This window comes from Bombus vancouverensis, chromosome 10, assembly GCF_051014615.1.
Source record: "Bombus vancouverensis nearcticus chromosome 10, iyBomVanc1_principal, whole genome shotgun sequence".
NCBI classification, from domain to species: Eukaryota; Metazoa; Arthropoda; class Insecta; order Hymenoptera; family Apidae; genus Bombus; species Bombus vancouverensis.
Genome location: NC_134920.1, coordinates 10,022,786 through 10,045,537, shown reverse-complemented (window position 1 = coordinate 10,045,537; position 22,752 = coordinate 10,022,786). Strand labels below are relative to the sequence as shown.

The following is a 22,752-nucleotide window of genomic DNA, read 5'->3' as shown; positions in this document are numbered from 1 at the left end:
ATACGAACAAAGCAAAAGATAAGATAAATAAACAATGTATACGTTGCACAGTTCTGGCGTAACATGGTCTTACTTTGGGGCGCAATATCTCGACATCGGTACCGCTAGGCTTCCTCAAATTTTAACTACGTGTACACCGTGTCCTTCTTTACGAGTAGCTAAAATTTGAAGCAATATCTCCTAGCTCAGTTTCTCGGAGAACGAGGTGAAGGGAATCTGAAGATATTCGTGTGTTCTTCGCGATAGAAGTGCACGTCTTAAGGTACTTGCAGCGTAGACTCGTCAGTTATAACTGGGCAACTGGGTATGAACGAAAAGTCGAAAGTACGTAGTTTCCTATATGCGACGAGTGAGGTTCGTTCTTTGAGTCGTTCGTTCTGAATTCCTCGCCACTTCGCTACACCGTCAAAGGGATAGAACTGTAGCTGCACGCGAGCAGGACAAATTCAAATCCTGTTGTTGTTTTGTTTCGGAGTATCATGAGTTTCATGAGTATCAAATCAATTTTATAGACAATATATTTATCTTAAATAAATTGCTCACAAGCAGTAGTCTGTATTTCGTGATATCTGATAAGATCCTATCCTCTACAGAACGTAATATCCGCCTGGTAATTTGAAATCCTGGAAAAGGTGTATCGATGTAACAATCATAGAGTAATTTCACGATTCTAATTCCGCGATATTCCACTTGAGAGAATGGAAAAATACGTGCTAGTTAGTCAAACGTAACTGATTAATTGCGAATTACAAAACACAGATGTTGTTCCGGGGGAGTAAATCAGGGACGACAGTTCTCCTTTGGGAGAACAAGCATCTCGATAGACGTTACGCAGATGCTTTGAAAAGCCTGCGGTAACCAGTCACGCGTCGACTCGCATCCACGAAAGATACGACCTCATTTCGCCGCCGGAAGTCCGCTGCGGAACGTTCGAAGAACCGCAGCAGCAGCAACAGCGAGCAAGCAAGCAACAATGAGAATTACTTTCCACCACATACCCCCGGTTCTAATATTAAATTTTCCAGAAGCCCGCTTATAAACGACCATTTGATAACATTAAAACCGCCACGCCAAAGATCCATCGTGGTTCGTCAATTCTACGCCTGATTCTCTGAATATATAATCATCGAAAACAGATATCGCGTGAAACATTTTAGAATCACGCGCGAACTTGTTGGATAATTTTTTCCTCAAGCTTTCCTAATCTTTCATCGTTAATCCCTCAATTTCTTTAATCGATATATATCTCGATACGTTTAACACACACATACACATATACTCGGTTCTTCCACACACCGTTAACAAACAAAATTCAATCGCTCGTTAAAAATATCGATAGAAAGTTCCCCTTAAAATATACTCTCTCCAAGAGACGACTGAAATCTCCCTCGTTTCGTTATCTTTTTGCTAATTCTTCTTCGATGCTATAATATTTGCTATTTTTCTTCGATGTTTTAAAATTTATTAATCGGAAAACGCTATCAAAATTATTTCTATTATTCCACTGTTCTACCAATTTCTGTTATTCTTAAGCTCGTCTGAAGCTTCGTTGCCCAAAAGAAATTCCTACAATTCCTTCTATTCCATTGTTTCGTACAATCACCTCTTAGTATTCGAAAAGAGAGACAGAGAGAGATACATATTACATATGAAAAATAAATGTTTCGAAAGCAATCTCCATGTATTGTATTGTTCGCCGTTCAAACTTGCGAGTGGCATAACAAACGACTCTGTTTCTAGCTATAGCAGTTTATCGAATGAAATACGACGAGAGAAAGAGCGAGAGAGAGAGAGAGAGAGATTCTGTCGCAGGTAGTGAAAAGCCTCATTCCGGTGTTGTTCGTTGCACGGTGAACGATCTGAAATTCGTATTAAACGACCGTGATAATTGTCTGTTCGCGGGAGACAGGTGGGTTAAAATTACGGGAGTACGCTCGAGACGAACGTAAACGCGCAGAGCCAATGACAAACTAGTTCCACTAATGAGAAGGAGATACCTCGGCGTCTGACTTTTCTAATTATTACCCGCCGCGTATTTGCGCTTGTTGAGACTGAACCCCGGGAAAACTCGAACGGCGGATGCTTCTGAATGAAGCGAAAACACGCTTAATTTACAATATCGTGAATTATTTCGATATTCCAATTGAACAATGCGTTCGCAGTTGGAATTGGCGAGACTTTTCCTCCGTTTTGCACGCACGATACGATCTTTTGCCACGCTGTTTCTTCTTTCTTTCCACGAGCTAATTTACTTTCTATACGCGGCCGCTTTTACACTCGTACGAACTACGATAAATGGAAATGAAAATCGCTCTTTCATAAGCTTAAGCGAATTATCGTGGAGAAAGTGATAACAACAAGATGTTTCGTATTATATTTATGGGACTGAAAATTCGCGGTTCTGCGCGAACAGTAGTAATCATCGAACGATTATATCAATTATACGCGGTACGTGGAAATAATCGTTACACGGCAGCGTTAAAAGTCTCTGAATTTGGTAGGTACGTGGTTAACTTGTAATTTCGATAATTATAGCACAAAGGGGGAATAATATGTCCTTTCTCTGTGGTAGCTGTCGGGGCCTCGATCCACGAAGAAATTTCCAATTTAATTAAAGCTAATCAAATCGATTTTTATGGAATTTTAACGTCGAATCCAATCACGAGAAGTCAAGAGACAGAAAAATAGAAAAAAGGGAACTACGGTATTCAGACGTTGCCATCCATTAAGATGCAATGGTACTTCCGGTGTAGGTCGAGGGTCGCCTCGAAACGACATAATTCCAATGCAAACAAGTGTCGAGGGGAATAATCGAATTCTCTTTAATTAGCGACGGTAGTAGTCTCGGGGACGATGAGCTTCTTTTGAAAAACACGCGGAGACGTAAGAGACGTAGAAACGCGAAGTAACCATAGAATAACTACGCATGGGTAAAATAACTTTGAGATCCACGTAAACCACGTGTCCATTTTCCTTGTTTCAGGTGTCGTAGAATGCAGCGATACGAAGCGCGGTGCTCGTCCGCGACGAGGCGATGAGAAGGCTGAATGGAGGCCGAGGAAGCCTCAGAGCCCCCTGGGGCTCCGACCAATGTTCCCTCGTCAGAGTACAGCGAGATGAACCGTAGTGGCGCACCACAGCCAATCTAAACTGTCACCTGTTTCAATTACTCTTGCAATCTGCACCAAGAACCACGATTAAGGACACGACAAATAAATAAATACCATCGTCGACCAACGAAACACGAGAAAAACTGTAACATTCTCTTCGGTTCGCTGTTTGAAGAAGTATCCTGAAGAATTGATATACCTGAACACGAGATATAAACCAACGCAATTAGCCTAGGCAATTCTAAAGACGTACTTCATCGGTGACACGGCCTCTCTTTGTTTCCTATCTAGACGCACAAGTTGCTTCGAATCGACAGAATTGTGTTTAGTAGAAACGTAGACATCGCAGAGAAGGTCCATTGAAAGAACACCGTGCAACGAAAGATTAATTACCGATCGTTCGACTAACTATAAACGGGAAGAATTATTGCAAGAGAATGGCTGCACCAGTGATAGAGAAGAAGCGGTTTTTCTGCCGCGAATGGGCGTTCATCAAACTGTCCCACTACTTGGAACAGAGGCCAACCTCGAAGACGTGTGGCGTTTTGGTCATTGGTGGCTCAGGAAGTGGAAAGACCGCGCTCAGTGCAGAATTAGCCTGGCCATCGGCTGGTGCCAATGCTAGACATCAGAGATTCTTAAACAAGAGATTGTTAGCCAGGCACTTTTGTCAGGCTAGAAGCGAGGCTTCGTTGTCACCAGCTCAATTCGTGAGGTCTCTGGTTGCTCAGCTTCTGCAACCTGGTTCGGACGAGATTCATAGGTCAGTGACTGTTATACAGAGATTCGTAACTTAATCTTACAATACTATACTTATATTATACGCTAGAATTACGCTTCGATCAGGTGAAAATTATCTCAGTTATACAGATAAGTAAAGGTAGAATTTACATGGTTGGAAAATATATTCCACAATTTCCATTAATTCCAAACGATGAGTCTAATATTACTATATTAAAACGATGATTTTTACAAATGATTTTCTTTGAACATTCCGCAGAGTGTCTTCGAGCTCACCGATACCAGGCAGCGCGACGACAACCAGCAATGCCACCACAGTGCCATTGACATCGAGGGAAATGGTAGCAGAAGCCTACGCGGAGAAGCTTCGAACCGATCCAGAGATACAAGCTGCTTTGCAACCGGATGTCCTCGACAGAGATCCCGATGACGCTTTAAAGAAAGCACTGCTGTTCCCTCTATTGGAGTTAGAGCCACCAAAATGTTGTCTGTTCCTATTAGTCGACTCGATCGACGAGAGACAGACTCTGGATTTTCCTCAAACTGGCACCAGAGACTCGAGAAGAGAGAATGATAACGTCAGTAGGACGATCGCTGAATTATTGGGTAATCATCATCACCTATTCCCTCAATGGCTACTTCTGGTTTGTACTGCTCGACGTCAGAGCAGACCCCTCTCACGGATGTTCAGCGGCTTCCGGAAGATCCCTTTAGACGATCTAAGGAAGCCCTTGGTGATGAGAGACATCCAACAGTATATCCTGGCACGGTTGGATCAAGAAGAGGCGATCAGGTGTGTATTTGTTGATATCGCATCGACACCCGTATTTGTTGAAATTATTGGAACTTTTGATTGGTCTTTTCAATACCAAGCTTCCATAGTCGTTTGTAGCGTATAAACTGATAACTAAAAGCCAACACCTGTAATTACAGTCGCTAAATACGAGTTAATTTTCATTCATTCAGGCAGCACATCACGCCCGACACAGCCGATATGCTGAACCAGCTGCACATCAAGAGCAACGGCTGTTTCCTCTATATAGAAAAAGTTCTCGACGGAGTAGCAGAGAACTTCATCGTTCTACGCGAGGTTCGCGAGATACCATGCACCTTGAACGGTCTCTACCTATGGCTGTGTCAAAGGCTCTTCAGTCGAAAGCAATTTGTCAAAGTCCAACCTCTATTGAACGTGATCTTAGCCGCAAAACTACCCATCACCCAGGAGATACTCTACAAATGCGTGAAAACTGCGTGCACCAACATCACCATAGAAGACTTCAATCGACGTCTCCACCTTCTACGCAGAGTCATCTCTGTTTCTCGTGCAGGAGCGTTGATGTTATTCCATCATAGCTTCGCAGAATGGTTGCTGGACGTGAAACACTGCACGCAGAAGTATTTGTGCTCCGCTGTGGAAGGTCACGCGATGCTGGCCGCTTATTACACCCTTCGCGGACCGGAATTGAACGCCGATGAGATCTGCGTGCTTGGACAACACCTGCAACGGTCCATAACGAACGTCGCTACCACAAATTGTAACCTGGACGTGCACACGCTTCAAGTACTCTGGATGATAGGCAGCGGAGCACCGATAGAAGATTGCTACCTGGACAGCTCAGAGTGCATCCTCTGGCCCAGGCAGGAAGTGAAGCTGTTGAAACTGTTGATCGATGCGGGTGCCAAGCCCTCGGAAAAGGTCGTCGAGGACGATACCAGCAAGGATGCTGTTTCTTCTAGTCAAGTAATTAATTTCGAAAGCTTGCGTTTATTGGGAAACTGAAATTTTAAAAGCAAATACTTGTTGCTGTTCTTTTTGAGTAAATTGATCTGTCGATTAAACTTAGACTCTAGCAATTAAGAGAATGAAGATGTTTATCTGACAAGGAGCGGACAACGATTTGAAATTATTAATTTTGTTAAACGACAGTTTTAGGATAAGTAGTAAGCTTCTTCTTATTTATATGTCATAGACAAAAGCAATTCACGATTGCGCAAGGACTAAAGCTAAAAATAGAATTCGTATAACTGTAATGTTTGTTACAGGTCTCGCAAGACGTAAGCCCTATGGATGAATCTCCCAGCGAGCCATTAACGGAACTGCTCGGCGAAAGCGGGGACATCAATCAAGCTGATTCTTGCGGACAAACAGTGCTGCACACGCTTGCTGCAGACGGTAATGCATCTCTGCTGGAGTTGGCTCTGACGACATGTCCTCAGGTAAGGATCAACCTCTCCCATTTTTAAAAAGCTGCGTCTTGATTTATACCAACAATGCGTTTTTCACATGCCGAACGAAGAATTATGAACTTACAGAAAAATATTTACAAAAGAAAAATTTTCTTAATCTTCTGTACAGTCTAAACCATAGTACGTACAATTTTAGAACACACAAATGAATTTTCTATGGAAATTTTAATTACACTGTGGATATTTACGCATTTGTGGTAATTTCAATGTAAAAATGTATAAATATGCAAAGATACAAGCATAAAATAAAATAATCATTATGATATATAGTGGGTGAAAGAAATCTTTGTCCGTTTAGTAACATTCGCATAATAATATGAAATTGGATAAGCATTTTATAATATATAATTAATAATTAATCATGTTTGACAATTATATTCACTTCCCTAACGTATGTATACTAGCATTTATACCGTAATAATTGTAAGTGGACATCATAAAGAGCAGTATTTAAGGGAAACCAAGCTTACAATGTAATAAGGAAGAAGCATAAACGAATCATAAAGCATTAACCGCAACTGTACCGGTTTACGATCTTCCCTTATTAGTTGCAGCAATTATCATAAATACAACGCTTGTCAAAAGTTCCTAACTACGGTGTAATCTCATTATATTGTTGAAATAACGACTTTCTGAAAATAAAGGGAAAGGTACACAATTTGTACCTGGGCTCATAAAATACAATTTTTATTAACATATTATATGAACCAAAATTGGTATATAGTTTGGAAAATTTCGACAGTCACTCTGTAGAAAAGTAGATTCACATAAATTAAAACCCTTTATACCGGTGTTTCCCTACACTTTTTGGGTTGCGATACTTTTTTATGATAATGAGATTATCGTCCTCCTCCTACACAAGAGAGTATTTAATAAGATAAATAAAATAAATTTTCAGGTATATAATTTTTTAATTTATATTTATAATTAGTGCTAGAATCTTTAAATAAATACATAATAAAAAGTAATAACCACAGGCTTCTATATAAAAATTTGTTTAATAAAACTTACCAACTCAATATGTATTTAATTAATAGAGTAAAAATAATAAAAAACATTTCCCAGCTACGAAAAAATCGCAAATCCGAAAATTAGCAAAGCAGATTAGCAAACCGTGTTTAATACCATGTTACATGTCGCATATTTTCTAATCACGCAGGCAAAACTGGAAGCCACCGATCGTCACGGTCAAACACCCTTAAATCTGGCAGCGAGACACGGTTATGCAGATGTAGTACGAGTTTTGCTGGCTTCAGGGGCCTGTGCGGATCACGCTGACTGCGACGGATGGACAGCCCTGAGAGCTGCTGCCTGGGGTGGACATACTGAGGTAATCGTTAAAACAAAACAACAGAACTCGAGACATCGAATCATCTATCCTTAACAATGTCATCATCATCCTTCCATGCAGTCAAAAATATAGTCGTTGTTGATACACGTTTAACAGACGAAATAACATTTGATTGCAGCACGTGTTAACAGTCAAACAATACACAGTAACAGTCGATTAATATATCTGAATATCTTAATGAGGATTGCAAGTATTGAAGTATGATAATAAAAGGGGCAAGTCAGTGGAGGAATATAAACGGTGAAATAAAAATATAGGTAGTCGAAATGCTGCTGGAGCACGGGGCAATGGTGGATTGCGCCGATTGGGATCAACGAACCGCGCTCAGAGCAGCCGCATGGGGTGGCCACGAGGACATCGTTAAAGCGCTTCTGCAGCACGGCGCCGACGTCAACAGAACCGATGACGAGGGTAGAACCGCCTTAATTGCCGCTGCCTACATGGGTCACAGCGAGATCGTCGAACACCTTCTAGACTTCGGCGCGGAGATCGATCACGCTGATAACGACGGAAGGACTGCCCTCAGCGTAGCTGCCCTATGTGTACCCTCCAATCATGGCTATGCAAAAGTTAGTTTCCGTTCCCCTCGTTTTCACGGCTGTCGAAAGATAAAGAAAGACAATGATGTTATGGGACAAGCAAGAACGAGATACTTGCAAGATCTATCGTTGCACAAAACACTGCTGGAACACGAATATTGTTTCTTTTCATACGTACTAACAACGAAATTTTAGTTTGTTTGATATCATTCCATTATCGTATCACACTATTGTTCTTTGTTTCTTTTTTTTTTTTAGTATTGTATAAGGTAGTTAAAGTTTAAGAAGATCGTAAATGCGATCTGATTAATCGATTGATTTTATGCAGACATTAGAAATCCTTAATCATTTTAGTGCTGATGTCTTTAAACTGGCTGCATTCGAATTTTTATGTCCAATCCCATCCCCCGCGAACTGAAAGACTTTTAACGTTTTATGATGATCTTTATACACTATATATATATATATATATGTATATATATATATGTATATATATATATGTATATATATATATATATATATATATATATATATATATATAGGGTGATAAAAAGAGAGATCTAAAATTCCTATTAAGAGATCCTAGTAACGCTCAGCACTAAAATGCACAAGTAACAGTCAGTTGAAGCATGAAAATTAAAAATTACGCGAAGTTATTTATTTGTGAGATCTCGGTATACGTATATAAACGAATATATGATCTTGTGTCACAGGTGGTTACGATCCTCTTGGAGAGAGGAGCTGCAGTCGATCACCAGGATAAGGATGGCATGACACCATTGTTAGTGGCCGCGTTCGAGGGACACAAAGACGTTTGCGAGTTGTTATTGGAATACGAGGCAGATGTGGATCATTGCGATGCTACGGGGCGCACACCTTTGTGGGCAGCTGCCAGCATGGGTCATGGATCAGTGGTCTCTCTTCTCTTATTCTGGGGATGTTACGTTGACAGCATTGATAACGAGGGCAGGACCGTTTTGAGCGTTGCTGCTGCCCAAGGCGGCACTGATGTGGTGAAACAATTATTGAACAGAGGTATAAAATACCTTCCCTTTCCTCCCGTTTACTTTTATCTTAATTCAGTATTAAGTCCTCTGAATTATTTTTGGAGATAACTTGCAACATGAATCTTCGATATTTTAGGCTTGGACGAGCAACACAGGGACAATTCAGGATGGACGCCATTACATTATGCGGCATTCGAGGGGCATATCGATGTTTGCGAAGCATTACTGGAAGCTGGAGCCAAAATTGACGAAACTGACAACGATGGGAAAGGCGCTCTGATGCTAGCCGCGCAAGAAGGACACGCTGCATTACTTGAGAGACTCCTGGAACAACATAGAGCACCGATCGATCAACACGCTCACGATGGAAAGACGGCTCTAAGGTAATTTAGTAATAACGATACCTTAGCTAAATCCTCTATCTGTTTCACTTTATAAAATATCTTCATGGTGTCAATTGCAGACTCGCAGCTTTGGAGGGGCATTATGACACCGTCAGGGTACTATTGAGTCACAATGCAGACGTTAATGCGAAAGATGCTGATGGAAGAAGCACTCTTTATATCCTTGCTCTGGAGAACAGACTGGCGATGGCGCGATTCTTGCTGGAGCATGCGCGAGCTGACGTGGAAAGTAGAGACTCAGAAGTAAGTATAAGAATTCTTGTATCTCTTTAGTTGCTTTGTATATGTTTGTAAATTTAATGTGATTTTCCAGGGTCGAACACCTTTGCATGTGAGTGCTTGGCAAGGACACGTCGAAATGGTAGCTTTGTTGCTAACAGAAGGCAGTGCGAGCGTAAACGCCTGTGACAATGAGAAAAGAACTCCTTTACACTCTGCTGCCTGGCAGGGTCACGCAGCCATTGTCAGGCTGCTTCTAGAACATGGAGCAACCCCTGATCATACTTGCAACCAAGGCGCAACAGCTCTGGGTACTGATAATGACCGAAGTTTGATCAGTAACATGACTTTTTTCTCACATACTTGACTATCACCATTGTTGTATTTATATAAGAAAGTAATTAAACTGGTCAACATTCATTAGGTATCGCCGCACAAGAGGGTCATGAGCACTGCGTACGAGCACTCTTGAATCACGGTGCTGATCCCAGTCATTCTGATCATTGTGGCCGAAACGCTATCAAGGTTGCTGCCAAAAGTGGCCATGACACTGTGGTCAGGCTACTCGAGGAACACTCGGCTAATCAACGAAGTCTGAGGCCCGGTATCAACGGAGGTTCGTCTATTTCTCATAATTCTCCAATACGTAATTTTTCGTCATGTCCATAATTATGTATATTATTTATTACGTTATTACAATGCATATATAATGCAGGTGAAAGTAGTAGCGCTACTTCGGTGACATCAAACTCCACAGCTGAAACGAAACCATCGTCTGCAATCTTGAATCCTCTGTCGACGCAATACAGTCCAGCAGAGTCACCTGATTCGACGAAAAGAAGAAGCTGCGTGTCCTTAGGCAACAATTCCAGCAACAGCAAATCCAGCAGCAACTTGACTGGTAGCACAAAGAGCGATCAAGGGAAATTCAACCAGAACTCGGTGGTGAATCAGGTAATAAAAGTAGGTAACAATTGTTGTTTCTAATGCTTTCCCGATTAACTCTTTTGTGTAACTTGAGGAGCCAGTTCGAGCTCTCCGATACCACTTCCAATCGGCTCTCATCCGTCACGTTCCATCATCTCTTTCTGGCTGCATGTTTTGTTTATTCTGTTTTCATGCACCCGTGTACAGATCGTTATTTATACAATGCCACTCTTCGTACGAAGATTTTGTTTAAATGCAATCTACTAACTCTCTCGAACAACCTGATGCACATTTAAAACGTACATTCGATTGATTTTTATGCAAACGTTAGAGGCCAACTCGATCTATACACGCTACGAATTTGATTCCTATGGAGAACCACGCGTTATCTGACTGCTATAATTTTAGACACCATTATCTTTCACGCAACAACTGCAACAATGCTCGAGGGGAGCGAAGAGTCGTCCGCTCAGCAAACTTTTGTCACCTCTGAAAAGCGAACCGCAGAGTCCTATCTACGCGTCGCCGCCTCATTCGCCGTTAAGCGACAGCCTGATACCCTACTCGCCGACGAATACGAGTCCACCTAGTGCCCAGACCGCTGCAAACGTGATACAGAGTCAGCTCGGAGTATCGTTGTTGACTGGAAACCAGAATATACCGTACAAAGCGCAGATCGGAGGATACAATCACACGTCAGCCATTTACGAACCGATCAACATAAAAACAGAGATCATCGATAAAAACGACATTAGCAAACCGTTTGAATTAACAAACGAAATGTTAGGTTTAAGCGTGACGAAGGACAAGAAAAATGGTCTTGACGAGAAAAGAAACTCGGCCGATACTCATTTCACTAGGGACACTCATATGAGGATAATATTGGGAAACAGTGGCGCTGGTGTTGGCAGAAGCGTGAAACATACCTCTGACCATACACCTGCCAGGTAAGATTGCGTTTCAATAATATAATAAAAATATTAAAGAAACTCCCTCCACATTGCGTCCTAAATATAAACCACAAATAATGGTTAATTGGTTGTGAATTGTTTCTAAAACATATTGGAGCGACTTTTCTAATAGACTATATTAGAGATTAAGCATGAAAGACACTTTTTGAAAGAACTGATTTTTTTATTACAGTGCAAGCAATGCAAAACCAAAGCGCAATGGCTTGGTTTCCAACCCAGCCATGAGATTAGTAGCAGGTGTTAGAAATGGAATTGAAAATGCAACTAATAGAAATAAGCCTATCACAACACGAGTTAATGGATTTCAGTGGAAGGCCGAGGCACGAAAGGAAACACCTTTGTAGGGACAGGTATTGACACAGTTTCACTTTTGAGGGTCATAAAAAATGTCTATGATACAAATACAACGTATTTTGAATGATTGTAAAAGACAATAAATCACCAAACACTTAAAGAAACGTTTGATTCGTATGAAATTGTACAAATGTTTACAGCATTGTATTTAATTGTATTTTTCTTTACAATGCACTGCATAATTCCATTATGCTTTACAAATATACATACTTACAATTGCCATTCAATCGTACACTTTAGTATTAGAATTTAAATATTTTCATCCCTTGAAGTTTTCGTTTAATTCAGTTTTAATTTGAAAATTATTGAATGATAAATTTTTAAGTTTCCTTCTTCTCTTTTTTTTCTTTTTTCTCTTTTTTTGTTTAATATTACAGTACTTGAATGACATACATACATACATATATATATATATATATATTCAATTTATAAGAAAATAGAAGTAGCTGATCCTTATGCACTGTAATTACAGTGTTCAGTTTTGGAAGTGGTATCAGTAGATTTTTGTATTCCTTTTCTACTAAATCGTAACTTATAAATATTTTGCATGATCAGAAATAACTATACATATATAACATTAGATTTTACGATAAGATTAGAAATTTAGCAAAACATGAAATTTAAAGAGTTTTAATGTTTTAATCTTTTCAGAATAACCATCTCACTAATCTACGTTTAAGTGTGTCGTGTCGAGTTTATTATTTACGTAATAATTAACAATAAAGCAAAAAAACAAAGACAAAGGACTAATCAAAACCTTAATTTTTTGTGATGTAGGTTGTGTTGTCAGAAACACCTCAGCAGGACACCGGAATCCGTTATTGCGGCTGGCGAATCGTAATCACCAAAAAGCGGAAGTCAATAAACAAATTCTTCTCTTTTTATTTGAGCAAAATCAAATTACCTCGTATGAAAAAGTAAACGAAAAAGAATATGATTTATAAGAATTGCTGTTGAATAAAAAAGAAAGAAGATAAAAATTGCGTAATACAAAAAAAAACCAAATATTAAACAGTATAGAGAAATATGTAGATCTAGATATGTAAACTTTACGAAACATGACTTTGTATAAATGTAACGTTAATAAAATTCTTTACTGATCTCACTAATACTTCATATAAACGAAAGAAATAAAAAATGAATTAATTATTGAAATCTTTAAGGATTAATAGTCATGACTTTGATGGGAGAAGACGATATAATAAGAGATTTTTTTTCTTCAGAAGACTGGGTGCAAATGAAATGCATAATGTGATGTGGATTATGCAGAATTGTAAAGATATGTATAAATTATATTGAGCGATTTAAGAAAAAATATATCATTATAATGCGAACTCAGTTACAAATACGTAAAATTATGGCCTGAAAATTAATAAAAACGTGTGTAAATACACATTCTTCATGTACTGTGCACGATCATATTTATTATATTGTAATAGATGCAAAATAAATAAAAAATAAAATATCAATATTAGTCACTTATTTATTTATATGATAAGGCTATTTTTTCAACAAACTAATTTGAAACAGAATCATTTAGAGTATAGTTGTAAGATAAAAGTACAACTATCTCTTATATTGTATTATGATTGTAAAAGGGTCATAAATATATCTCTGTCATAAGATATCTTTCTCAAGGTAATGTTCCCTATTTTTAAGTAGTGCTTCATCCATATCCTCAACACTTTAGATAAAACAGTAAGTTTCATAAAAAGTTATTTTTTCTGAAAATTCTATAACAAAGAAAAAATTTTCTTGTATCATTACATTAGATAAGAATCCTTATCTCTTATACATACAAAATTCTCTCTGATTTTGCGTTATTAATATTTATGTAAAAAAATAATTTAATAGTTTTTAATACAAAATACAAGTTCCTCTATACTAAATCACGATAATTTAGTGACAAATATTGGTAAATTGATACATAATGAATATATTAAAAGAAATACTGAGACAGAAGATAATATTATGGACAGTTATTGGTGTATGTGCTGGAATTTCATTAGGACTCATTCTTAAAACTTTTACTCTTCAACCATGGACCAAACGAAATGTAATGTATCTAAAGTTTCCTGGAGAACTATTCATGAGAATTGTAAATTGTTTAATATTGCCTCTTATAACATCCAGTATAGTGAGTGCTACTTGCAACTTGAAAAAATCAGGTAAGTATAAAGCAACTTACATTGTCATCACTGTTAAACAAGAATTTCTTATTACAAATCTTAAAATTCTAAAATGCATAGGTCGCATTGGAACAATGGCATTATATTACTATACAACGACAACATCACTTGGAATAATATTAAGTGTTATACTAGTTCAAACAATAAGACCTGGTGATTTACTTAAAGATAAAAACATCATAACACAAAATACAACCAGATATTCAATAACAGTGGACACAATTTTAGATCTATTTCGGTAGTTCATGTATAATATTAATTTGTTTCTTGTTTTTATTTATTCAATCTATTTTCTTTATTTATATTACAGAAATTTTATCCCAGAAAACATAGTGAGTGCAACCTTATTCCAGGTAATAAAATTTTATAAGTTTCTATCTTTCATCTGCAGCCATTATTATGATCAATTTAATTAAAACAAATTACAACTTAATACAACAACTTAATTTGAACAACAACAAAAATAAATAAAACACTATTTCAGTATCAAACTGTATTACAAAAGAATGAATCAGGTATGTTATAGCAACATAAGAAAGGAGTAAATTGAGCTTATAAAAGTTAAATTAAAATTTGATTTCTATCTTTTAGTACCAATTGATGAATGGAAAATAGATCATATGAATGTACCAGGAACAGATGTATTAGGATTAGTAGTTTTTAGTTTAGTCTTGGGATTAGCAATTGGAGATATAGGTGCAAAAGGAGAACCTTTAATAAACTTTTTTCTGTCTTTATCAGATGCAATGATGAAGATCATGAGTTGGGCAATAATGTAAAATTATTAAATGCTAAATACAATAAAAAAGAAATCATTAACTTTTATTACATGCAAACATATCCATTTTATATAGGCTAGTACCAATAAGTGCACTATTTCTTATTTCTGCAAAAATTCTTGAAGTAGAAGACTTTAACAGTTTAATAAAAAGGCTTGGAATTTATATTTTAACTGTCTTTAGTGGTTTGCTTATACAAGGTTTAATATTACTTCCTCTAGTGTATTTTATATGTACCCGTCAATCTCCATACAACATCATAGTTAAACTTGGACCAGCTTTTGCTACAGCATTTGGTACATCATCAAGGTATTTAAACTAAGACAATATGTTGTTAATTTATTGCTTGTTAATAAAATTATTATATTATATACTTTATATTTATATTTCAGCACAGCTACAGTTCCAGTAACAATATCATGCTTGGAACGCATTGGAATACCTTCTAAAATATCTAATTTTATTGTACCAATTGGAGCCACCATAAATATGGATGGTATAGCATTATATGAAAGCATTGGTGCAATTTTTATAATTCAATTGCATGGATTACAATTTTCATTGTTCAGGATCATAATAATCTGGTTTGTATGAAGATAAACAACCTTCCTATATAAATTTATGAATTGATAAACAACTTTCAGAAACATAATGAAAAATAATAATTAGACTATGAATTTTTATTTATTGAATTGTGTTTATAAAATTGTGAATTACATTTATAGAAAATCTAAAGGTGCAAACATGTAGAGAATGGATATAATATGTAAAAATATGTGAAATATTTGAAGGTGCTTATTATAATATTTAGGAAGTAAATGAATTCTCTACATAGGTTTAATTCTTTTAACTGCAATTATAAAAATATAAATTTGCATAAAAATCCGTAGTCTAACAATAATACAATAATATTGGAAAATTTACAGTATAACATGTACTTTGTCGTGTATTGGTGCTGCCGGCTTACCTAGTGGTGGTTATGTAATGTTAATAATGGTATTAAATTCCGTGGGAGTTCCAGTAGAAGATGTTTCATTAATTATCGCCATTGATTGGTTCGTGTAAGCATCCAACGATGTATTTATGCGATTTTAAATATTCATTAAAATATTAATAATCACAATTTATGTTTAGAGACCGTTTTAGAACCACTTTAAACATCATAGCAGATGCATTAGGGGCTGGCATAATAAGTCATCATTATAAAAAAAGTAAACAAAATTCTATACCAGAGGAAATAGGATTGTATACTTCCGCGTAATAAGTTGAAATTTTAAGTAAATCAAAAATTATTGAAATATTTGGAATGTAAAAAATAATATTAAACGTTATTAAAAATATACCCATTTGTAAACAAAATAATGTTTGTATACTGTAAATGTAAACTTAAAAGGTCCTCTTATATTTTTCTTCAAGTTTTATAAAGATATTCGATATGTTTTCCCATGATTTAAATCAATTTTTTAAATTTGCATTACATATATAAGTGATAAAGTATTCGTCGAAAGAAATTTAAATTTTACGAATTTAAGGATTTTCAGAATTTCACTAGTCTAGTGATGTGTTAGTAATTTGTGTTGACAATGTTGGATAGTTATTTGCAATGATCTTCGTGGTTTCAATTAAGAATATTTTACAACTATGTCTTTTTCACTTTTTTAATATACGATAAGAATTACTAGCTCTAAAAATTACATTTTATCAACGTGAAGTATATTGAATTTAAATGTGCTCTTGCTAACGAGTCGAGCCAAGATAAATAAAAAATAAAACCACGTGATCAAAATCTAGAGGAAACAAGATGAAATCTACTATCAAATAGACAATTACTTTTTCGAACATTAACCTCATTAACCTCAAACAGTTAAATAAATATGTGTACTGTTATTTAAAGAATTATTTATCAGGATTAGTAGCTCAATTTAAACATTTTCTACAATAATATAAAGCTATCATCTGAAAATTATAATTCAATAGTAATCAACTATTAACTAAAATCAGTTATACTTTTCCAAATTCGACTGATTGAACAAGGTATAGGCATTCTTAAATGTATCAAAAATCCACTAAAACGAAGACTTTTTGGAACAATGCAAACACAACTATGTACAATATACTCTATGCTAATAAACTAGCGAGCGAACCTAACCTACTTAACATACTGCTGCAGCGATTCCCGTGACATTTTCTAGAAGTGAAAAGTCTATCTATGTGAACATTGCATGTATAGGGAGAGAGATTTCAGAATGGCGACTGTCTTTACTTAGGAGAGTACTTATTCCCGCCCAGAAATTGTATAATTAACGTGTGTCTTTGGAAAGTTCCATGTGATTTTCGTTGCGTATTTACTGAAAATGATAATAGAGAACCCGGATCAATTCAAGGCGTGGCTCACTGCCGTCTTGGAACCACTGTAAGTAGGCCAGCTTGTCCGAGTACAGTTTTAGGTGTATGTGTACGCATTTGATGTTGTAAATGGCCGTACATGTGCTATGCTTTACACCCTATGCAGAATTATATTTACATGTATTATTGTTGCCTGCTTCTGAATGATTGTTGATAAATCATTTCGACTAGCGATCCTCCGTCAAATTTATCGTGTTCTTAATAATAATCAATCAAGTAATGATATGCCCCATTCTCACGACTATATCGTATCTATTTTGCAGCGAACGCATTTCGAATAATTGAACGTAATTTGTTCAATTATGTTGCATTTTAACCCGCAACACATATTTTATATGTGTTTTATTCAAATATACCAATAAGAACACACTTTTTATTTGCTAATCTTCCCACATAAACAACTTAAGCAATTACTTATTCCATAACAATTTGTTGACAGTAATGCTTATTTAAAACATCGTTTACCCTATGGACAGGGATCAATATTCGAAATACCTTTTTATTTTATATATGATTCTTATTATAAACATCCTAGTAATTATATATTATTACATCTAAAATAGAAGATACTTTAATTAAAGACATATTTCTAAATATGTTAAAATTTAAATCATACATACATATTGAATTAGATCTTTAATATTACTTAAAATAATTCTTTCATTGATATATAATTAATTAATTGCAAATACGTAACTAACTTCATTTATTCATTTGTAATTTATTGATTTAATAAAGTTTAACCTTTTGTTTTGCATTTTATAACCTGTAAACAGGTTTCTATTGCAACATATCATAACTAACAAAATAAAATTTTACTGCATGGCTTATTACATTATTATGTTCCATAATTATTTACTATATATGCGATATAAGATTTTAAATATAAACTTAGTTGTTACATAATTTTTGTATAATTTAATATAATAATTTTTTATGTATCTATCATATAATAGACATAATTATTATACAATTATTTATTCCAAAACATTAATATTAATACAATCTTACAGTTGTGATGCAGATCCTGCTGCATTAGCAAAATATGTATATGCTCTCGTTAAGAAGGACAAAACACTGGAAGAGTTGCGAGGTGGAATGGTTGAACAGCTCGATGTATTTTTGCAGCAAGGTATGTTCATATTTTAATACTCAAACAGTGTTGGAAAATTTATTTTGTATTATGATATCTTTTCTTTACAGAAACAAAAAATTTTGTGGAATTGTTATTTAAAACATTAGAGACTCAAGAATATGTACTTCCGCCTCCAAAAAGTGATCCAGATGGTGGTGGGACACCACCAGGTGTAAATCCACCACCACCAGCATTAACTACAGATAAAGTAACTGAAAGTACAATTGCAATTACTTCTATGAATACAAATCCCCCTGCTCCACTTCAAATGAATGGATCTGCACCTATGGCAATAGGTAAACGTGAAACTAGAAAATCAGACTCTGATAAAGTTGACAAAGAGAAGGAAAAACGTTCTAGGAGTCGGTGAGTTTTTTTTTTCAAATTGTTAAAAAATCTTACAAGTTGTGTGTAATACAATTTTTTGGAGTATGATCTATACATATTTCAGAAGTGGTCGGATGAGGTCCCGAACAAGGTCACGTTCGCGCTCATGGGAGAGAGATAGACGTAGATCAAGAAGCAGGGAACATATTCGTCGCGATCGAGAACGCGACAGGAGTCGGCCATGGAGAAACGAATCGCCACCAAATACACGACGACATGACAGAAGGTCTATACAAAATTTATTTCAACTAATAAGATATTTGAATTCTTTTTTTACAATATTTAATTTATTTTGTAGACGGAGCAGAAGTCGTAGCACATCACCAATACGACCAAGAATACGAGACGGTCCTGATAACCGTGATCATAGAGCACGATTTAGAAATAGATCTCCGACACCACTTCGATCTAGATCCCGATCAAGATCATTAGATCGTAAAAAGATAGATCGCACTGAAAGAATGGAAGTGGATAGAACAGAAAGAATTGACGGAAGTCCTGGTGGAGGTACTCCAACACAGGATAGCAATCATGGTGATGTAGACATGAGGTTGTCGACTACTAGTCAATCAATTCAAAGCGTCGTTGCCGTCGCTTCTAGTGTTCCAAATAACCAACCAGGTTTTCAAGCCAAGAGGAGGTGCAGGGATTTTGATGGTTTGTATTTATCATCAAGAGATTTCAAAGAAGAATGTAGGGAATTTTGTGTAATAAATAATTAATATTCACAGAAAAAGGTTACTGTATGAGAGGTGATCTTTGTCCCTATGATCATGGTACAGATCCTGTTGTATTAGAAGATGTAGCTCTAAGTCGCGTTCTGACCTTTGGCCCACATAGTGCTCAAGCACCAGGAACAGTACCTGTAACAGCAGTACCAGAACCACCCCCAGGACCTAATGGAAATGCTCCACCACAACACCTCCCTCTCGCAAGTTTACCTCCTCCACATTTAAGGAATCAACATCATTCTGATATGGGTAAGTATTTTTTATTCATATATAAAATGTTAATACATAGTAGTAATAACGGTGTAATGTGAATCTTGATAGATGCTTTTGCGGAATACAATCCAGATGCACCAAGTATGGAGCCGCGAATGCCATGGGGTAGACATCCTCAACCTGGACCTGGAATTTATGGGAGGGGTCGACGGGAACTGATCAGTGTGCCAGTAATTCCACATACAAACTCGTCTGAGATACCACATACTCAAACAAATCCGTTAAAACGTAAACAAGCATTTGATTTTAATCGTCTTGGACCAAAACAACGAGTGGTACATAATCCAGCTAATTGTTCTCTGGAATTAAAAAAAGTTCCACGTAGCCTGAACAACATAACCCAGTTGAATAATCATTTTTCAAAATTTGGTAAAATTGTAAATATCCAAGTTAATTTCGGGGGAGATCCTGAGGGAGCGCTGGTTACCTTCCAGCTACCAGCTGAAGCAAAGGCTGCATACAGAAGCACGGAGGCTGTGTTGAATAATAGATTTATCAAAGTTTTTTGGCATAACAATGTTAACAACAATGCAGCTGGTGGTGCTATTGAAAACGTACCACCAGGTATGTACTATTCATATTTTTTCCCATACATTGACTTGTTCGCCAATTATTTTTTTATAAAAAAACTCCATATTTAATACAATGCTCCATTTCATTCAGGATGCCGTCCCTCTGTCAAAGAACGATTAGGTGCTGCTGTAACTGCGCCAGCAAAAACTGAAGAAAATGAATATATTCCCACTCGTCGTTCAACCGAAGAACAAGTCTCACAGACTTTGGTTCCAACTTCGCCAAAAACCACCACTGTTCCTACGCGAGAAGACAAGGTTCTTGCAATAAAAAAGACACAAGAAATATTAGCCGCTAAGGAAACGTTAAAGAAAAAACAGGAAGAGAAACGTAAAGAGGCATTAAAATTAACTGCTGATTTGCGTAAAAGAAAACAAGAATTATTAGATAAGCATTTAATAGAAATTCGAGCTTTGATTGACAAAGCTGAAAAGAATCCAGAACAAAAAGATGCAATTATGGCAACAATCAAAACGATGCAACAATCTATTGATAATTTACGTAAAGATTTGGCTGCAAATGGCCAAATTGGTGGTAACAAAACGCAAATCAAATCTAGAGAACAAACCCAAAAAGAGATCTTAGACGCAGAATTAGATTTAATGACCGCGCAACAGGAAGGACAAGATGCTGGAGAATTGCAAAAAAGATTAAATGAATTGCGAGCACAAGCTGCTGCATTAGGTTTAAATGCAGGGCCAACTGCTGGTCGAGGTACAAGATCTAGTAGAGTTATACGAGGTAGTCATGCATTATCATATAGGGGACGCGGCAGAGGAAGCTTTGCCCATGTTTCAGTAGATCATAGACCTACAAGTCTTCTAGTCTCTGGTTACGAAACCGAAGAAAAGGCTGAAGTTTTAGCACATTTTCAAGTAGGATTTCATTTCTATTTCTTCGTACATACGTATGTTTCTACTTTTGTCTGATCATATAAATGAAAATCTGTATTATTCGTATTTCAGCAATTTGGAGAAATAGTGAATCAAATAGTAGATGACGCAACGCCTTCAATTGTAATCAATTTCAAATCAAGAAAAGAAGCTGAGATAGCTTTAGTAAAAGGACGCACATTTCAGGATAGATTATTGTCTATAACTTGGGTCTCTGGACATCACCTACATCGTGGCGGTGGTGGTACAAATGCAAATGCATCTGTACAACTTTCTTCACGTTCTGAGCAAGCACCACCACCCACCGATGAGGATATTGACTTAGAAGTGAGTCATTAAAATTTCAGATTACGATGTAATTTCTAAAAACGCAATTACCTGTATTTTATTTTATTTTATTTTTATTAAAATCTCCTAATTGTTTTCTAACATACGAATAAATAATAAAAATTGTGAAATATTTTGTTCATCTTTTTCATGGTACAAACCTGTATTTGTGTAACAGGGTAACGCTGAGGCATTACTTCTCGAAGAAAACGAAGAAGAAGAAGACGAAGATGGTGAGTCGCGAAGCTGGCGGCGATAGCAGCGTCAGCGTTATTCGTGACAAAAACTTGGTACCAACTACAATGACTGTGTGATGATCTGGGCGAATCAATATATGCTCAGCACTTGCGCCATTGCTGCACTATCGTTTAATGCGTCAAATGCCATGATTTACATGAAAAAATCAGGTTATGAGCTCATACACGTTATTATGAGTGTTACACTATTTGTTAATATTATTAAATATATACACATGCGCATTATAACGGTATTATAAAAACATGTGCCGTGTCAAATTGCGCATAGTGAAATAGAAAACAGATATACAAGTTTCCAACAACAAAAAAATTCACCAAATTTATCCCATTATTTGTAGAATAAAATCGCTATGTTTTGTATGGGAAACATCTTATTCTGAATTCGAAGTCCTTTTTCTTTGTGTGTAGAATTGTGACTTGTCTCTTGTTATTTCTTTCGAGATAATCTATAATAAACAAGTAACCAGACTTTTAGATGTAGGTAGATACTTATAATTTTCAGAAATTTTACAATCGAAAGTGAGGAAACTATATTTATAACTTGTAAGATACAAATACAATTTATTATATAATTATTACATAAGATTTAGCGTACAACGCTTTTAAGTAGTGTAATTGGTTTTTCTTTTTTACTTTCACTTAATGTACTATTTAAAATTGTTCCTGTAATGATGTACAGTGTAATGTATAATTGTCATGATTTCCTTTTATCAAATGTCAATGAAGCTAAGTTGATTAGAACTGAAAAAAAACTTATTCATGCATAATTTTACACTAGTTGTTTCAATATATACTGAAAAAATAATATATGATTGTTATATACAAATTTTTAAAATTAGTTTCCAAGGTAAGTATTCAATTTCGCAATAAATAAAGTTCATATACACCCTGCGTGAAATTTAAAGAAAAAAAATCACAGACTATGTTTCAAA

General features: G+C 36.2%; 3 protein-coding genes across 15 annotated transcripts in view; all 3 read left to right on the top strand.

Moving 5' to 3' along the window:
- LOC117157092 (uncharacterized) overlaps positions 1 to 13,339 on the top strand; it is a 218,699-nt gene extending 205,360 nt beyond the window's left edge. For 5 of the 11 annotated variants that reach the window (XM_076622083.1, XM_076622082.1, XM_076622081.1 and 2 more), the window contains 15 exons: positions 2,984 to 3,873; positions 4,111 to 4,644; positions 4,818 to 5,592; positions 5,895 to 6,068; positions 7,258 to 7,428; positions 7,707 to 8,018; positions 8,702 to 9,023; positions 9,132 to 9,378; positions 9,459 to 9,642; positions 9,713 to 9,956; positions 10,043 to 10,234; positions 10,334 to 10,581; positions 10,954 to 11,492; positions 11,689 to 11,866; positions 12,648 to 12,787. In XM_076622083.1, coding sequence (XP_076478198.1) covers positions 3,548 to 3,873; positions 4,111 to 4,644; positions 4,818 to 5,592; positions 5,895 to 6,068; positions 7,258 to 7,428; positions 7,707 to 8,018; positions 8,702 to 9,023; positions 9,132 to 9,378; positions 9,459 to 9,642; positions 9,713 to 9,956; positions 10,043 to 10,234; positions 10,334 to 10,581; positions 10,954 to 11,492; positions 11,689 to 11,860 — 4,440 coding nt within the window. In that variant the 5' untranslated portion in view covers positions 2,984 to 3,547 and the 3' untranslated portion in view covers positions 11,861 to 11,866; positions 12,648 to 12,787. Of the gene's footprint in view, positions 1 to 2,983; positions 3,874 to 4,110; positions 4,645 to 4,817; positions 5,593 to 5,894; positions 6,069 to 7,257; positions 7,429 to 7,706; positions 8,019 to 8,701; positions 9,024 to 9,131; positions 9,379 to 9,458; positions 9,643 to 9,712; positions 9,957 to 10,042; positions 10,235 to 10,333; positions 10,582 to 10,953; positions 11,493 to 11,688; positions 11,867 to 12,647 lie in introns of all 11 variants that reach the window. The other 6 variants (XM_076622086.1, XM_076622085.1, XM_076622084.1 and 3 more) reach the window with 6 other exon arrangements.
- A 216-nt stretch (positions 13,340 to 13,555) lies between these two features.
- On the top strand, positions 13,556 to 16,203 carry LOC117157098 (excitatory amino acid transporter 3). Of its 2 annotated transcripts, XM_033334826.2 has the most exons (10): positions 13,817 to 13,926; positions 14,004 to 14,038; positions 14,120 to 14,297; positions 14,370 to 14,412; positions 14,544 to 14,574; positions 14,651 to 14,834; positions 14,914 to 15,147; positions 15,231 to 15,422; positions 15,765 to 15,899; positions 15,973 to 16,203. In XM_033334826.2, exons 3-10 carry the CDS (start codon positions 14,134 to 14,136, stop codon positions 16,097 to 16,099), a joined length of 1,110 nt encoding a protein of 369 aa, XP_033190717.1. In that variant the 5' UTR covers positions 13,817 to 13,926; positions 14,004 to 14,038; positions 14,120 to 14,133; the 3' UTR covers positions 16,100 to 16,203. The 2 variants fall into 2 exon arrangements, with proteins under 2 accessions (XP_033190715.1, XP_033190717.1); XM_033334824.2 differs by having other exon boundaries at positions 13,556 to 14,038.
- An 815-nt stretch (positions 16,204 to 17,018) lies between these two features.
- Positions 17,019 to 22,187, top strand: swm (Zinc finger protein swm). Of its 2 annotated transcripts, none has more exons than XM_033334816.2 (10): positions 17,019 to 17,251; positions 18,258 to 18,376; positions 18,448 to 18,745; positions 18,834 to 18,992; positions 19,065 to 19,423; positions 19,498 to 19,746; positions 19,819 to 20,334; positions 20,434 to 21,218; positions 21,309 to 21,563; positions 21,742 to 22,187. In XM_033334816.2, the coding sequence occupies exons 1-10, from the start codon at positions 17,193 to 17,195 to the stop codon at positions 21,820 to 21,822; spliced, it is 2,880 nt and encodes a 959-aa protein (XP_033190707.1). In that variant the 5' UTR covers positions 17,019 to 17,192; the 3' UTR covers positions 21,823 to 22,187. The 2 variants fall into 2 exon arrangements, with proteins under 2 accessions (XP_033190707.1, XP_033190706.1); XM_033334815.2 differs by having other exon boundaries at positions 17,020 to 17,251; positions 18,831 to 18,992.
- The last annotated feature ends 565 nt before the right edge of the window (positions 22,188 to 22,752 follow it).

Excerpts from the sequence above, each read along its gene's own strand:
- LOC117157098 (XM_033334824.2), top strand. The coding sequence starts at position 13,801 with ATGAATATATTAAAAGAAATACTGAGACAGAAGATAATATTATGGACA. Across the intron at positions 14,413-14,543 it reads TGAGTGCAACCTTATTCCAG|TATCAAACTGTATTACAAAA; the intron begins GTAATAAAATTT and ends ACACTATTTCAG. Across the intron at positions 15,423-15,764 it reads TTCAGGATCATAATAATCTG|TATAACATGTACTTTGTCGT; the intron begins GTTTGTATGAAG and ends GAAAATTTACAG.
- swm (XM_033334815.2), top strand. The coding sequence starts at position 17,193 with ATGATAATAGAGAACCCGGATCAATTCAAGGCGTGGCTCACTGCCGTC. Across the intron at positions 19,424-19,497 it reads GAGGTGCAGGGATTTTGATG|AAAAAGGTTACTGTATGAGA; the intron begins GTTTGTATTTAT and ends TAATATTCACAG. Across the intron at positions 19,747-19,818 it reads TCAACATCATTCTGATATGG|ATGCTTTTGCGGAATACAAT; the intron begins GTAAGTATTTTT and ends GAATCTTGATAG.